The sequence below is a fragment of the Phoenix dactylifera genome, chromosome 3 (assembly GCF_009389715.1).
Source record: "Phoenix dactylifera cultivar Barhee BC4 chromosome 3, palm_55x_up_171113_PBpolish2nd_filt_p, whole genome shotgun sequence".
In the NCBI taxonomy this organism is placed as follows: domain Eukaryota; kingdom Viridiplantae; phylum Streptophyta; class Magnoliopsida; order Arecales; family Arecaceae; genus Phoenix; species Phoenix dactylifera.
The window spans coordinates 18168395-18182929 of NC_052394.1; the positions used below are offsets into that span (position 1 = coordinate 18168395).

Here is a 14535-nt window from a genome sequence, read left to right on the forward strand (position 1 = left end):
TGACTGAAATTTTTTTAGCGAAAAAAGGCATATCGAAAGATGTTGACATCTAAAACTAACTTCACCATCATTCCAGTAATTCTACAAAAAAATCTGATTAAAAGAAACAATAAACCTGATGACAAAAACAAAAACTAAAGAGTTAATTCCTCATCCAATCAAAGACATTATAATTAAAGACAGCAACAAGAAGTAAAAGAGATGGCTTGTGGAGCATAACACCAAACCTTCAAGGCGTTCTTTCCAAACACCACTCTTTAATTGAGATATTGTCTCAGCCTTTATAAGAGAACTCAATTTTCCTTCAATCTCTTCCAGACTCATATCACCTGGCTGCAAACAAGATTTTGACACATCACAAGGTGCCACTCAAAGAACCATCTACAGAGAATAGCAGCCCACAGAAAAATAAGAAAGTATTTTGCTTTTTTATCAAATTATTTGCTTTCATTAGCATTGCACGTCGATATTCTACCATGTACAGATCTTTCATTAAGTTAACAAGTCAAAGATTCAGTTCCTAATAACAAAAATACCTCAACATCTTCAGTCTCGACTGATCCTAAAGCCTTTGACTTTCCAGGCCCATCAGCCTTTTTCACAGCGCCTGGTTTGACTGAGCCACTTTTCTTAGTAGTCAACTGAATAAGAATTTATACCATACCATTAAAAATCAATCAGATAAAAGTTAAGACTAAGCAGCTGTGACATTCTCCACATATAAATTTGATTAGTAAAAATTGCAACTCACTGCTGCTTGGGCATGCTTTTTCCCTGTAAGCATGCTCGCTGCCGATCTTCTCACAAATGAGCTGTCAGCAGGCTTCAAATAATTGAGGAAAAAAAGTTGATTTTAGTTCCCATAGGCGTAAATATAAAATAAATAATTCAAGAAAACAGCTTTCTCCAGTACCCATGGTAATAATGATCATTTACAGTAACTAACTGGATTGAAAAAACTAATGAGCACCTATACAACAGAAAACCTAGAAAAGGATAAGGAGTTGCTAACAAATTGGTTCAACAAGTCAATATAACATATTAATTATCTAAAAGAAACAGATCTTCCATATAAATTATACAATGACAACTTGGAACACAAAAGCAAGAACGCCATACAATTTCCCATACATATCAGTGCAACACAAACATGAATCGCTGTAGTATCTTTATCGAATCTAGCACAAATCTCCATAAAAGTACAAAAAGAATAGCAAAAAGAAAAGTGATTACTTAAAGTAAACGAGCAGGCATGCAGTGAACAAGCCCAGCAAGACGGGATGTATCTTTCCAGTGGAGTAAAAGCTGACAAAATTTTAAAGCAGTTTTAAATGTTCAGCCGACAAGAATGTGTTTCAGGTATAATATAATCATTCTCCAAATGCAATAGTTTTCCTATTGTTGCATTTTACTGTTTTTCCTTTGAGAATATTTCATCATTAAAATCAAGCTATTTTCAGTTTCAGAGCATTTCCAACAGAACCAATGTGCTTTTCTGTTGACCCAAATGTCACGGTTTTCTGCTAATCTAACCAATTTTCACAACGAAAGTTTTCAACCTAATAGACAAGCTTTTTCAATAGAATCTTGTAGAGTGGAATGGATAAGAAAACTTTCTTTTATAATAGACAGAAACAAATACAGTTACCAATATGAGCATAGGGTGTTTTTATCAATGAACAAAACCAAGAATAAACTCACCCCATGACCAGAAATACTTCCACTTGAAGTTGAGACCAGAGCTGGCATCAGACAAACCAACATCAGGACAAAGGATATCTTCTGAAGTTTTATAAAGATAAAAATACAAAAATATGCCACTGAAGTTTCAGACCTGATCCTGAACTAGTAACCATACCACCACTGGTAGTCCCAATCATTTCTGATAGCTTCTTTTTCCTCACATCATCAAGCTTTTCTAATGATTTTTCCAAAGGTTTCATACCAACTATCTACAAAAGCAAGAGATAAAACAACAATGAGTATTCATGCTTGTTGTAGAAAGTAGCAATCTTCTTGATGCATACGAAATGAAAGGCACTTCTTACCTTAGTTATAGCTGCCAAAGCAGCAAAAGAGGCATCTCTCACTTCTGGAGTACCATCATTCAAGCACTATAAATATCCAATAGACGCATCAAAAATATTCGAATATATATACACATACATACATATATATATATACCCAACAGATCATACTACATATCTTCAATAAAACTATAACAAATTAAGCACAGAGTATAGGTGTTGATATTTGCTCACCTCCATGCAGATAGGTACAAAATCTTTCTGCATCTTAAGTACAACAGCTTTATTACTTGTCTCAATACAAAATGTGACCCAGCTTAGTGTTAATGAGCGCACAAGCGGAACTTTATTTTTCACAGCCACTCTAACATCTGCAACAATGAGTAATCAACTAAAACTTAAACAACTGCTAAACTATGTGCAAAAGATTGGTCCAATTTAAAATTCAGAGTGCCATATGAATCCACAAAATATACTAAAGAAGTGTAAGATTAAAGAGCAAAAACTTGATACAAATGTCCTAAGATATTTTCTGATGCAGGCCGGAAAAAAGCCATGCCCAAAAAAAGCAATAATGCCCAAAACTCTACTGACACTGAACTATGCACAATCAGAATCCAACCAATGGTAAATAGTCACTATCAAAAGGCATCCAACCTCTTACAGTCCAAAGGCTCCAACCCTTGTTCCAAGACAGACTTTGAGTCCAGGGCAACCAATGGTGAATCTAGTCACCATTGGTTGATCTAACAATGCCCTAACAGGCATTGGACGGTAGATAAGTCACCATCAAAAAAGAAAGACCAAGAGCGGCGAGATTACTTAGTTTAGGTTTCTTAGGAGTTGTTTATCTTGTTCTTTTTGGACTCTGAGGGTACCCAAACATTCATAGATTTGTAAGGGAACCTCGAGCCGACGAATACCCCAACTTATACTCATTTTTATCATTGAAAAATTAATAAAGCTTCTCTTTTATTGGGTGAACGTTGGTGTTCTCTTTCTGCGTCGTGGATTTTACATAACCCTGGTGGATTCTAGCAATTGGCAAAGCGGTTAGTTGGTGGAGTCCTTAGTCATGGAGCATCGTGAAGGCGTCATTAGTCCTTAGCGACAACAAGGCCTTATTTTAGTTTTTCCTCAGCATCTAGATCCATATCTTTTAGTTTGCAACTTGATTATTGTTTTCAAAATTCTAGGTTTAGATTTACTTCTATTGCGTAGCTTGCTCTAGTCTTCCGATGGGTAACTCTGAAAATTGCACTAGGCCCCCAACCTGCATAATTTTCATTCCATATGAGGAAAATACACTTCTTTTGTATCTATAGTGTGGATGAAATTTGACTTGTGAAGCATATTAAAATGTGTCTAGAATACCACATTAATAAAAGCAATCATCAGAACCAACCCTTATAAAGTTGTAAGGAAATGGGATTGTTGGATTAACATTTGGCAGCTCACTGGACAAACAACAAAAGAAAGCATCTAGGCAATGCATAATTCTATAAGAGAATGTGAGGCCATGCAGCGATATACAAGTATACCAACAAGTAAAATCCCATTATGATCGAATGAGTGAGATCTGATACATATATGCAGCAGTAATTTCAAATGTTATCAGTCCCTAAAAGTAGCTCTCTCTATGAACAGCTTAATTAACCATTTTGCTTGCCAAATTCTCCCCATGTAATCCCCCTTTGCCGTACTCCTCGATGAATGCATAAACCATAATACATCTCCATCTTAACAAAATGCGTGAGAAATGCACGTATTGACAAGGAAGTCTTGTTACATTACCTATTATAACAAATGATTATTGTTGGGTGACCGAATATCAAAAACTAAATATAAAAAATAAAGAACAAGATGATGTAATCTTTATTTATCCTCTTAAAAGACAATGTCATGTGACAACATTAACCCTCAATTCTCCTTCAGTACCCACCTTTCTGACTTCCCAAAACCACAATTTCTCTCACCAGAAGTTTTTGTGATAAAATTTATAATCCAGGTGTTGCACTTGTGTCAGAGATAAAAATACACAAAAGCCCTCAGTTTGCAGTGACATGTATTCATCATAAAGTACCAAATAATATGTGGTTACTAACCAAGGCCGATCTCTAAAAGATTATGTGAACCAAATCCTTACAGTCTCCCCTCTCCTTTAACTCTACAACTTTTTTTTTTGCATAATAATGAACCTAGAATAGTTGAATAGCATCTTTCAAGGACCACCTAACTTGCATTGCATATTGGCAAACCGTCACAATTAACCCCCACTTTCTCCTGTACTAGTTTGACTACCAACATAAAGTCAGTTAAATGTTAGTTTTTGTTTTGAATAGTTAATACTGTACAGCATGTATTTATAATAATGCTTACTGGTAAAAACAAAGTATATCCAATAGAATTCATAGTATAGACTGTGCAGTTGTGTATATAAGAATCATAGTTTGACTACCAACATAAAGTTACTTAAATGTTGGTTTTTGCTTTGAATAGTTAATACTGTATAACAAGCATTTCTAATGATGCATATTGGTGAAAGCAAAGCATATCTAAGAGAATTTATAGTATAGAATGTGCAGTTGTGTATATAAGAATCATGTGCCCTGATTTTCAAGCTAGTGCATTATTAAAAAAAATGTTTAATCTACAGAGAATTCTCCCAACCATTTGAACATTTATTTTATAAAATCAATATATTATTCTAAACGAATAGGGGTTAAATATCACCATGGTAGACCATTTTAGGTACCAAACAGCAGATGCAAGATATGACGTTAAATATCACCATGATAGACCATTCTAGGTACCAAACAGCTGATGCAAGATATTTGTTGTAAATCTTTAAGCCAAAATATATCATTTGTGGCACATATAAACACTAGATGGTAACAAATGATGCATATCATCCACCAACTAGAATAAAACTCACCCTCTATAACATCACCAAGAGTCAAGCACGCTGACCTATGCATTGCTTGGAGGGTCAGAGTAAGAGCCTCCGTCAAAGTTGGTTTTTTCTCCTTCAACTTTTCCTGTTAACAGAGAACGAATAAGCATGTCATATCAGATGATACAATATACAACACTAAGCACAGCTTGAAATATGTAACAATTCAAGATAACACATCATGAAGGAAAAATGCTCTCATGCTATTCGACAAAAATAAAGCTACTACATCCTGCCAGCAGGGGTGGGAAAAGCCCTTATGATATCCAAGACTCTGACTGACAGCTAGCAGAATATACAGCTTACAGTAGAACATTTGACAAAAGTTAGAATTCAATAATCCAAGAGCAAAAGGAGCAATATCAGACTTTAATATTACTTACAAGTAATACAGGCAGCAGAAAGCGCGAGCTAGCAGCAAAATGATTTCTTAGACCTCTAGCCAGATTCCCTATTGCCTGAATAGCTTCTACTGAAACAGCTAGATTCACATCTGTAACAAGCTGCAACCCAGACTCACAATGAGAAAATTTTAATCGTACGGAATCAACTAAAAGTATGAAGTCATGTCATCCATGCATTAAACAGACAAAGCCATCATCAGTTTTACAGGCCTCATTCCGATTATTTGAATTACAAAATGCAGGAGGTGAAAACTTTATAATTGTCAGACATGACAGGGCATTAAGAACAGGAGCTCTAAACAACTAGCACAAGAATCTCTATAAAAGTGTACAATTATATCAAATGGTGTGTCAGCATTTGCACTTTTAAAACAGGCTGCACATAATTTGTAAGATATTTATCAAAAATAAAGTAAACATGATAAGGAAAGGGAATGTTTTTGTTCTAATTGGCAGTCCATGTACCAGATGATCAAATCCTCCAATAAAGTTTGTAACAACCCAGGACCTCACCCAAAATGGCTAGCCGTAAGGTTATTATTTGGGTTCCTTAATTCTGTATAAGTACTCAAGATCTACCCAGCGAATAACCGATGTGGGACTAAACACACGCCCGCACGAGTCCTCACATACTCCTCCCGTTCAAGCCCTGACGTCCTCATCAGGCTAAGGGTTCAAATCTAATCACAAACACCATGATTGGCCCGTGGTCAGCCCCAATGGATCCTTGCTGTAGTGTCCCCTAGTCCACAGAGCGGACCCAGCCAACCTATGTGGACTAGGGGACACTGCAGCAAGGATCCATTGGGGCTGACCACGGGCCAATCATGGTGTTTGTGATTAGATTTGAACCCTTAGCCTGATGAGGACGTCAGGACTTGAACGGGAGGAGTATGTGAGGACTCGTGCGGGCGTGTGTTTAGTTCCACATCGGTTATTCGCTGGGTAGATCTTGAGTACTTATACAGGATCAAGGAACCCAAATAATAACCTTACAGCTAGCCATTTTGGGTGAGGTCCTGGGTTGTTACAAAGTGAAAGTCGAATCTACCTTCTTGAGTGTCCGGCAGATCTCTGTAAAATCCCCAGGAGCGATTCTTTTTGTTGAAGCAAGCTTGGTAAGCTCCGCAACAGCATCCCTCCTTTCAGACCATTTAGCAGCTTTCTGAAAATATATAATCATGTACACTAATTATTAATTAAGAGGTGTACTATAAAGCAACCACAGTGAATTTTCAAGACCAGATATTCAACAAGAAAACAATTAAATGAAGGCACAAAAATGTTGTGAAAAGGCACTAACCACTCCATCCCAAAATCCAGATTTTTCCAAAGGCGCCAAGATATCAACAGGGTCAACAAGTTCATATTCATCGATTTCCTGGGGAGCTGAAAGTAAATTTACATCAGCCTCCTCAACATAATATATCAGAACGACCACATGGTTTAAACTGGTTGCTCAAACTGGAACAAGCATTTATAAAGAATTTTTTTACTACCATCAGCCACAGATTCTTCAGAAGCACCAGCACTTGCAGCTTCAATAACAGCTTCTTGCTCCGGTTCCTTGTCTTGCTCAGATCTGATACAAAGTAGTCAGAGTATTAATAGCATATCATATAGTGGTTATTTCTTCATGTCATTTCTTCCCAAACTTCAACTTGAGGTAAAAAGGGAACTCAAAACACTATTAAAGTAGAAAAAACCTATAACGAGAATAAACAAACACCTTAAATTTTTAAAGTAGTCCTGTCAAACCTGCATGCTTGAGATGCTTCACATATGCAAAAGATGACACGACATGTAAAGCAAGATTTTGATGCTTCACAGTTCTCATCACTAGTCATATTTCATCTAACAAAGTCATTATAATATTGATATTAGCCAACACATCATACGAACTTGCTGAGAAACCCTTTTTCTTTTGTTTTTTTTTTTTTTTTTTTTTTTTGGGGGGGGGGGGGGGCGCGTGGGAATCAGTCAGGCGGGCCTATGCCTGAAGTTAGCCTAGGGATTAGTAACTAGGGCGCTTGGGCCTGAAGTTACAAGGCCCAAGCCCAACTTTAACCTGATTATTTTTTCAGGCCCTGCTGGGAACAAGTTGAGCGCCGTTCATTTTTCGCACAATTTTAAGAACTGGAACAGTCCAAAACAAGTCGGGTTTCCTAACTTTCAAAACTGATGGGCTTTAAAGCTTAAACCTTGAGCATAAGCCCCTTTTATTTCATCGGGACTTCAGGCCACTCAGGCCAGCCCATCAACAACCTAGACATGAGACTTAAGATCCATTAGATTTATATAAAAAAAAAAAAAAAAAATTCATACATGTTAAACACCTATATAACACAGTAAAAAATTCTTTAGAAGATACCAGAATTTATTTAAGTTTACCATTGCCATGCTTACACAAAATGCAAGATCTCCCCCAATATCTTGAAGGATTAAACTAGTGTGGTGAGAGGTAAGCTATTACAACAATCAAGGACCATAATGTAATCAACTCCACGAAGATATTTAATCAGTATTTGGTATAAAAGTATTCAATCTAAGCCTATCTTATAGCCATTTTACAGATATTTCACATCTTCTTAGCCTATAAAGACATACAGAAATATTTGGCTGTTGTAGATCAGTCAGATACATAAGAGGATGAATTCTTAAAATAGTTCGAAAACAAACAGAATTCAGATGCTTCTTAACCTTCATTAATCTATAATTTACCTTCAACAATACAAAATTTAAACAAAAAAAAACTTTTAATAGTACAAGTTAATCATCTAGAATCAATGATATACCAGGGGGAACACAATCTTCATATACTACTAGTAATCATCTGGATTAATATTTGTCTGTCAATGTACAATAAGTCAACTGAAAGTTTATAATTTCAATGTGATAAGGCATAACATTATAATGATTTTCTTCCACGAATAAGTTGGGATAAATAGCACATGAAGAACTTTTACCTATAATAATACTTTAAAAAACTTCTTTAACTGAAGTTCGTAAATTTCCAATGCACATGTTCTACTGATATATACTTTTTAGCTACACCATTAAGAATGTCATATCTTTTAGGTACAGCTTGATTCGTGGACATAGGATTGTTGTACTTATTCTCAACCTGCTTGGCATTGTTGTTCCAGTAATAAACTTAAATTTTGTCCAGTCGCAATTTTTTGATCAAAGCAACAATAACTTAAAATAATGTGGTCAGCTGGACTTGAGGGACATTGTCTTAAAGCAAATCAAAAATAAATCAGGTGGAGGCAGAATAAACCAATGATAGGCCTTATTAAAGCTAGTCCTTATGGAACTGCTATCCATTAAGTCTACTACAATAAGCAAGTTATGAGAACAACAATCCCTCTGCTATTATAAGACAAACTTGATGTGTGCAGTTGAATAAGTGGTCATCCCTCTGCCATTCATGAATCAAATTGGAACATGGAATCTCTTACAATATGCTATCCAACCATTAACATGTGATTCAGTTCTAGAAAAATAGACAGTCGCAGAAGAAAAGATACAGAAAAAATATCAAATTACCTTATTTTGCGAGCTGGCTTAGCAATTCCAGTGACATTGGCAAGTTCAGCCTCCAGCTCTTTTTTCTTCAGACAAATAGAGAGAGCAATTCAGCTGCACAGTACCAAACATAATTCATGATACTAGAATGACAAAATCCTCACCATGGTATCTCGCATTTTCTCAAACAAAATTGATTTTACTGGTTCCTTTCCAATCCAACGACATAACTCAAGTGTCAGTCCTTTAGAAGATGCACGAACATTCTGGTCTTGATGATCAAAAAGCTCAGGAAGCATTTTCAAAATTTTTTTGGGAGGAACAACCTTGGCCCCGAATTCACTTGACATAGAAAGAGTTAACACAGAAATGACAGTAAGATTATTGTAAATGATGAAATCAGCAAAGTGAAACCTCAACTAGGAGAGAAAATAAACGCAGACCTCAGAGCTTGAAACATAACATCAATAGCTGGCACAACTGCTTTTGCAACTTTATTTTTTATAGCTTTCTCCATGGCTTCCTGAAATCAAAGTGTAGTCCAAATAAGATTGTCTTGCAAAAGAAAAAAGAAAAAAATTGCATACTAGCAACTAAACCACTCACCATGAGATATCAGTCCGCTGACTACGAAAGATCTATGACAGTACTTCAAAAATGATCACTGACCATATGAGTATATTTATAATTTCAGTCAATTGACTAAAGAATTCTTCTTAGATACAATCTGTGATGAAACCCCCTTCCCTCTCCTCTCTCTCTCTCTCTCTATCTCTCTCACTCTCTCACTCGCACACACAAACATTTGATGATTGGAACTGGTGTAAGTCAGATAAATAAGATATTGCACACTCGATAAAACACTCTCGTTTTACATGCTAAATGGAGGTGTCACCATGGTCCACTGGTGCAATATAACAAATGCACTCTCATTTTGCAATGTACCCTCATTTCTGATCTATATTTAGAGAACCTTATTATGAACTATTCAATCCAAGCCATCCCACAAGTCAACTCCAATGACATGCTAAATGGAGGTGTCACCATGGTCCACTGGTGCAATATAACAAATGCACTCTCATTTTACAATGTGCCCCCATTTCTTATCTATATTTAGAGAACCTTATTATGAACTATTCAATCCAAGCCATCCCACAAGTCAACTCCTATGACCCATCCTGTCCTGAACCAACTTATCCTAGAATACTAAACATGACCCATAATGACCCATCCTGTCCTGACCCAACCTATCCTATCCATCTTGACTGGAACCATCACTAGTTAGAGATGAATTCTGATAAAACGCATGAAGAAGAAATGCACTCATAACTGAATGGGAGTACAAAACTCATCAGATAACATACCCAACAGAAACATTTAAGGTGTCTAGAGACAAAGTAGAAAACTTGCGGTAATTCAAGCCACATTGTGAAGAAGGAACAGAACATATGGTCAAGATGGGGGCTGAGGGGCCACTTATCAGGGTCTGCAATACCTAGGTTTGCCAGGATTAAATATCAACCCTAATTAGTTGACTGCAATGAGAACCATACAATCAATTACAAACTACCAGAACAGCCAGAAGACCTAACCAAATATGACCCAAGCAAACCAATCTGATATAATTCATAAATTTTCCATGCTCATCATCAAGATAAGGATCCGAGATCCAAAACATGCTCGACCAGTTAACAACGAGATCAAAGGCAATGAAATGTTTGACATGGAGACAAGCATCAAAAACAGTGACATACATAGAGCCAGACACAAAGGGAAAAAAACACTTAGGGGGGCAAATATCTATTTGCACAAATAAAATGAATGAATACAGCAAAAAATAAAAGCTTTAATCACTTAAACAGATATATGTTTATAAAATGTAACCAAAATTATAAGTATTTTAAATCTATTTCCACATCATTTCAGAAGCAACACGCAATCTTCTATACCATTGCTTTGTGATAATGAGAAGGCCATTACCCAGATATGGTCGCAGCAATCAGGTGTCCTGGCAGGGCGGACTAAGGGTAGACTTAACTTTTGGCAATTTTTCTTTTGCACAAAGTGGCTGCCCCAGGGCTCAAACCCGCACCATTATTTTGTGATAATACACTCCCTTAATAGTGCAAACAAAAGAAAGTGAAGGACCATCCAACAGAAATATTATGGCCAGTCATTGCTGATCAAAGTACCAGCCAACTATAAAGACCTGATCATCCTTCTCTGGAGCTTTAATATTGCCAGAATTTTCTTTTAGTTTCACTCTCAGAAGTTTTTGGAGTACTTGGAATGGTTTCCAGACACCAATAAAATCAGGAAAAGGATCTGACCTTGCTTTCCTTTTTAACAGTCACTTTTCTCAAATAGGATAAAATAAGTGGCAAGCTAGTCCTTGTAGCTGAGGCAACTGAACTGCAAAGTGTCTCTTTAAGGTGTCCTAGTTACAATGTAATGAAGCGCCAATCAGTTAGTAAAAGGGTTCAATTCAGTCAGTTGTTTATTTCTTATTTGGAGCCCTCAAAAAAAATCCAACAAAATGCCAACTGTATGGTTATATTCCCTGTGGTTGAGATTTATTTCTTACTTGGAGCATCTAATCTGTACTCAATCTTGACTATGAAAAACACGTTTCATTACTTATTCAAAGACTCCTCGGACATGAAAAGTCATAGGCTAAAGCTTTTAGCTATAGTTCAGGTTGGCAGCTTAAGCTCTGAGCTATTTCCTAATTGAAATGTCCTAGTTGGGGTTAGATTTTTAACTAGTTAACCACATTAAGGGCTTTATCAACCAGCTGATTAGGCTTAGTTTGTTTATTTTTACAAAAGAAAATTCTGATAGTGGCATTATTTACCCAAACATAAGCAGGCTGCGGGCTTTTTCTCCTATCCACTTTCTTTCTTCCTTCTACTCTTCTTCTCATCTTCTCTTGTTTCCTCCACTTTTCCTTTGTTCTTTTAAGTTTTCTTCTTTCTGTGATAAAATGACATCCTTTCCACAGCATTTTACAGCCAGATCAGAAACAGATTTGCAATTGACCTACAGCAGTAATCATTTTCATTGACTTAGAACAGATTACAGGATGATTTTTTAATATTCATGGAGCAGAGCATCAAAAGTTGAGTGTAATCCAGACCTAAATCCAGATCTGAATTCAAAGAGAGAAGTTGTTTTTTCACAAGTAACCACCACTATGATTACATTAACAGACCTATAATACAAGGTTGCTATTACTATCTTTGGTTATACTAGGGGGCTGTATGACTAATGCATCATAAATCATTGAAAAGAAGCTATCACAGGTAAAAGAGGAGAGGACTGTGGATAAGGGCTAGAAATCTAAATTAACAAACTTTTTTTGTAGGTTTGAATGTCCCCAAGCAGAATCCCAGCAAATATTAACATCATTATGCGATCATTGTAAGGCATTGCAGTCATGAAAGCATATGAACTTTTTATTGAAAAAAAAAATCTCCACTACAAATTTGAAAAAGTGGACTTAACAACATAATCTCATTGGCATTATGCTCAATGCAGCAACCGCTCCTTAATTTAAAAAAAAATGACACCTGTTGACATGCATAGCCAAACATAAGTGTTACAGTTCCCCAGCACATATATGACTTATAGACATGTGTGAGGCAATACGACATGCATAAACATCTGCTAGATCACGATTGCAGAAACTTCGAACAAAGACCCCAAAATAAGTGGCTCGTTCCTCCCCAACTCGTATACTAATTATTGGTATCATACTCCTCATAACATGGTTCTCAGCAATGCAGCCATTCTCTGCATATTAAATTCACACTATTCTACACTCTTAAAATTAAAACCCTACAACAAGGAACAGAAAACGTGTGATAATTCACTGTGAACCACAAACTGAACATAATAAAAAGCAGTATGAATAGAAACTGAACCTTTTTAGCAAATCTAACGACGAACTCAGTTTTATGAGGGCAAATTCTTTTTCATTACCTCACTTGTTTGTCGTTGTATCATGAATCATGGACAAAGCAATGGGTATATTGAATAAGTAGTAGTGTTTTTTTTATGGGGAAAGAAAAGGGGAAAAGTGGATGAACTATAGTTTATGCAAGAAGGCCAGGGTTCTGGGTTCATGGATGCTATCATCTTCTTACCAGGAAAGCATCTGCCGCCTCCAGCTCCACCCATAAAAGAAACGCCGCCTGAGATTTCTCCACAGTCTTGGGTCTACCAGTGAGACATTTCGCAACAATTGCATCGCACACTTCCTTCGCGTACCTGCATTCACAAAATCCATCCAACAAACAATCATAATCATCAAAGAAAGCATACAACTGCTACGCCAGCCAATGCCGCTCGACAGGCAGCAATCATACCTCCCGACATCAGCATCCGCAGCCCGTAAGAACACAATTAGGGCATCCAGAGCCTTCTCCTGTACAGGAGCATTCGAATCCGCCACCGTCTTCTTAAACAACGGCGCTAATCGCCACAACAAAAATCAGAAACCAACAAAATTAGCAAGGCCACCTCAGATCCAGTCAAGAACCAAAACACGGAAAAACATTAGATTTCAAACAGACATCCCCGTCCTAAAATCGGGATTCATCCGTCCAAGCAACCGATCCCCAGATCGCGGCGATCAAAGGGTCGTTCCTTGAAGGAAAGGGATGAGGGATCGGATCGGGGGCGTACCGAAGTCGCGGAGTCGGGTATCCTTGGGATCGGAGATGGACTCGCAGAGGGCGGCGAGGTCGATGTTGGCGTCGTTCCGGACCTTCCAATTCTTGTGGAAGAGCCGCTCCTCCCACGGGAGCTTCTTCGCCTCCTTCAGCAACTTCTCGTCCTCCGTCGCCATCGCCGCCTCCTCTCTCTCTCTCTCTCTCTCTCTCTCTCTCTCTCTCTCTCTCTCTCTCTCTACGAATCTACACAAGAAACGCCCTTCCAGCGATGGATCAGATGGTGAAGGAGGAGAGGTCTCGTCGTGGTCTTCTTGGATTTGGGATCTCCCTCTGGCTCCGCCGGCGAGCGGGGAGAAGAAACAATTAGGAGGAAGGGAATTTTTTTGTTTTCTTTTGGACGCGAGGGAGGGGGCTTTGGAGAGCGAAAGTGCGGGGGACGGAGGTGGAACCGGAGATTTGTTCCGGTTGGCACGTGGGAGACGGTAGGTTAGGCGTCGGCGGTGTGGGTTGGCACGTGGGAGGACAGCGTGCGAAATCGCACGGCGTCAGGGGGGAGTGTCGGCGCCGGCACGAGAGCCAAAAGCGGGGTTTGAAAGAATTCAAAAATCGGTGACGTTTGTTCTGGTTTTGTCTTGCGCTGCCAGATGCGGCGGTGGGGTTGGAATTCGATGGGAGTTGGATGAGATCGGGGAGAAAAGGAAGCGTTTTTACGGATGACCCTCGACCGTCACTGATACACGGCACGAGCGTTGCACGTGAGTTTTGATAGTGATATTTCTCCTGAGTGAGCTGCTTAGTTAGCGTCGCCAAGGTTGATGGTTTATTAATACCGTTGTGTTTTTCGCATTGTGAGATTGGATAGGTTTATGTTCCAGACTTTTCTGCCTTTGTCCTTGATCCTGTTCATAAAATATAGTTGCAACTAGAGGATGTCAAGTTAAAAAATGAAG

General features: G+C 37.9%; 1 protein-coding gene across 8 annotated transcripts in view; it reads right to left on the minus strand.

Moving 5' to 3' along the window:
• The window catches only part of LOC103717893 (protein MOR1-like), a 33656-nt gene extending 19429 nt beyond the window's left edge, over positions 1 to 14227 (minus strand). For 3 of the 8 annotated variants that reach the window (XM_039124874.1, XM_039124873.1, XM_039124871.1), the window contains exons 1-18: positions 13599 to 14227; positions 13280 to 13385; positions 13058 to 13181; positions 9356 to 9435; positions 9077 to 9254; positions 8934 to 8998; positions 6884 to 6966; positions 6688 to 6773; positions 6436 to 6549; positions 5364 to 5483; positions 4963 to 5065; positions 2262 to 2398; positions 2049 to 2114; positions 1835 to 1952; positions 1702 to 1742; positions 752 to 823; positions 537 to 641; positions 228 to 333 (exon numbers count right to left, since the gene is read on the minus strand). In XM_039124874.1, the coding sequence (XP_038980802.1) occupies positions 228 to 333; positions 537 to 641; positions 752 to 823; positions 1702 to 1742; positions 1835 to 1952; positions 2049 to 2114; positions 2262 to 2398; positions 4963 to 5065; positions 5364 to 5483; positions 6436 to 6549; positions 6688 to 6773; positions 6884 to 6966; positions 8934 to 8998; positions 9077 to 9254; positions 9356 to 9435; positions 13058 to 13181; positions 13280 to 13385; positions 13599 to 13761 (1867 nt within the window). In that variant the 5' untranslated portion in view covers positions 13762 to 14227. Of the gene's footprint in view, positions 1 to 227; positions 334 to 536; positions 642 to 751; positions 824 to 1701; positions 1743 to 1834; positions 1953 to 2048; positions 2115 to 2261; positions 2399 to 4962; positions 5066 to 5363; positions 5484 to 6435; positions 6550 to 6687; positions 6774 to 6883; positions 6967 to 8933; positions 8999 to 9076; positions 9255 to 9355; positions 9436 to 11766; positions 11806 to 13057; positions 13182 to 13279; positions 13386 to 13598 lie in introns of those variants that run through there. The other 5 variants (XM_008806451.2, XM_039124868.1, XM_039124869.1 and 2 more) reach the window with 4 other exon arrangements.
• Positions 14228 to 14535: the final 308 nt, after the last annotated feature.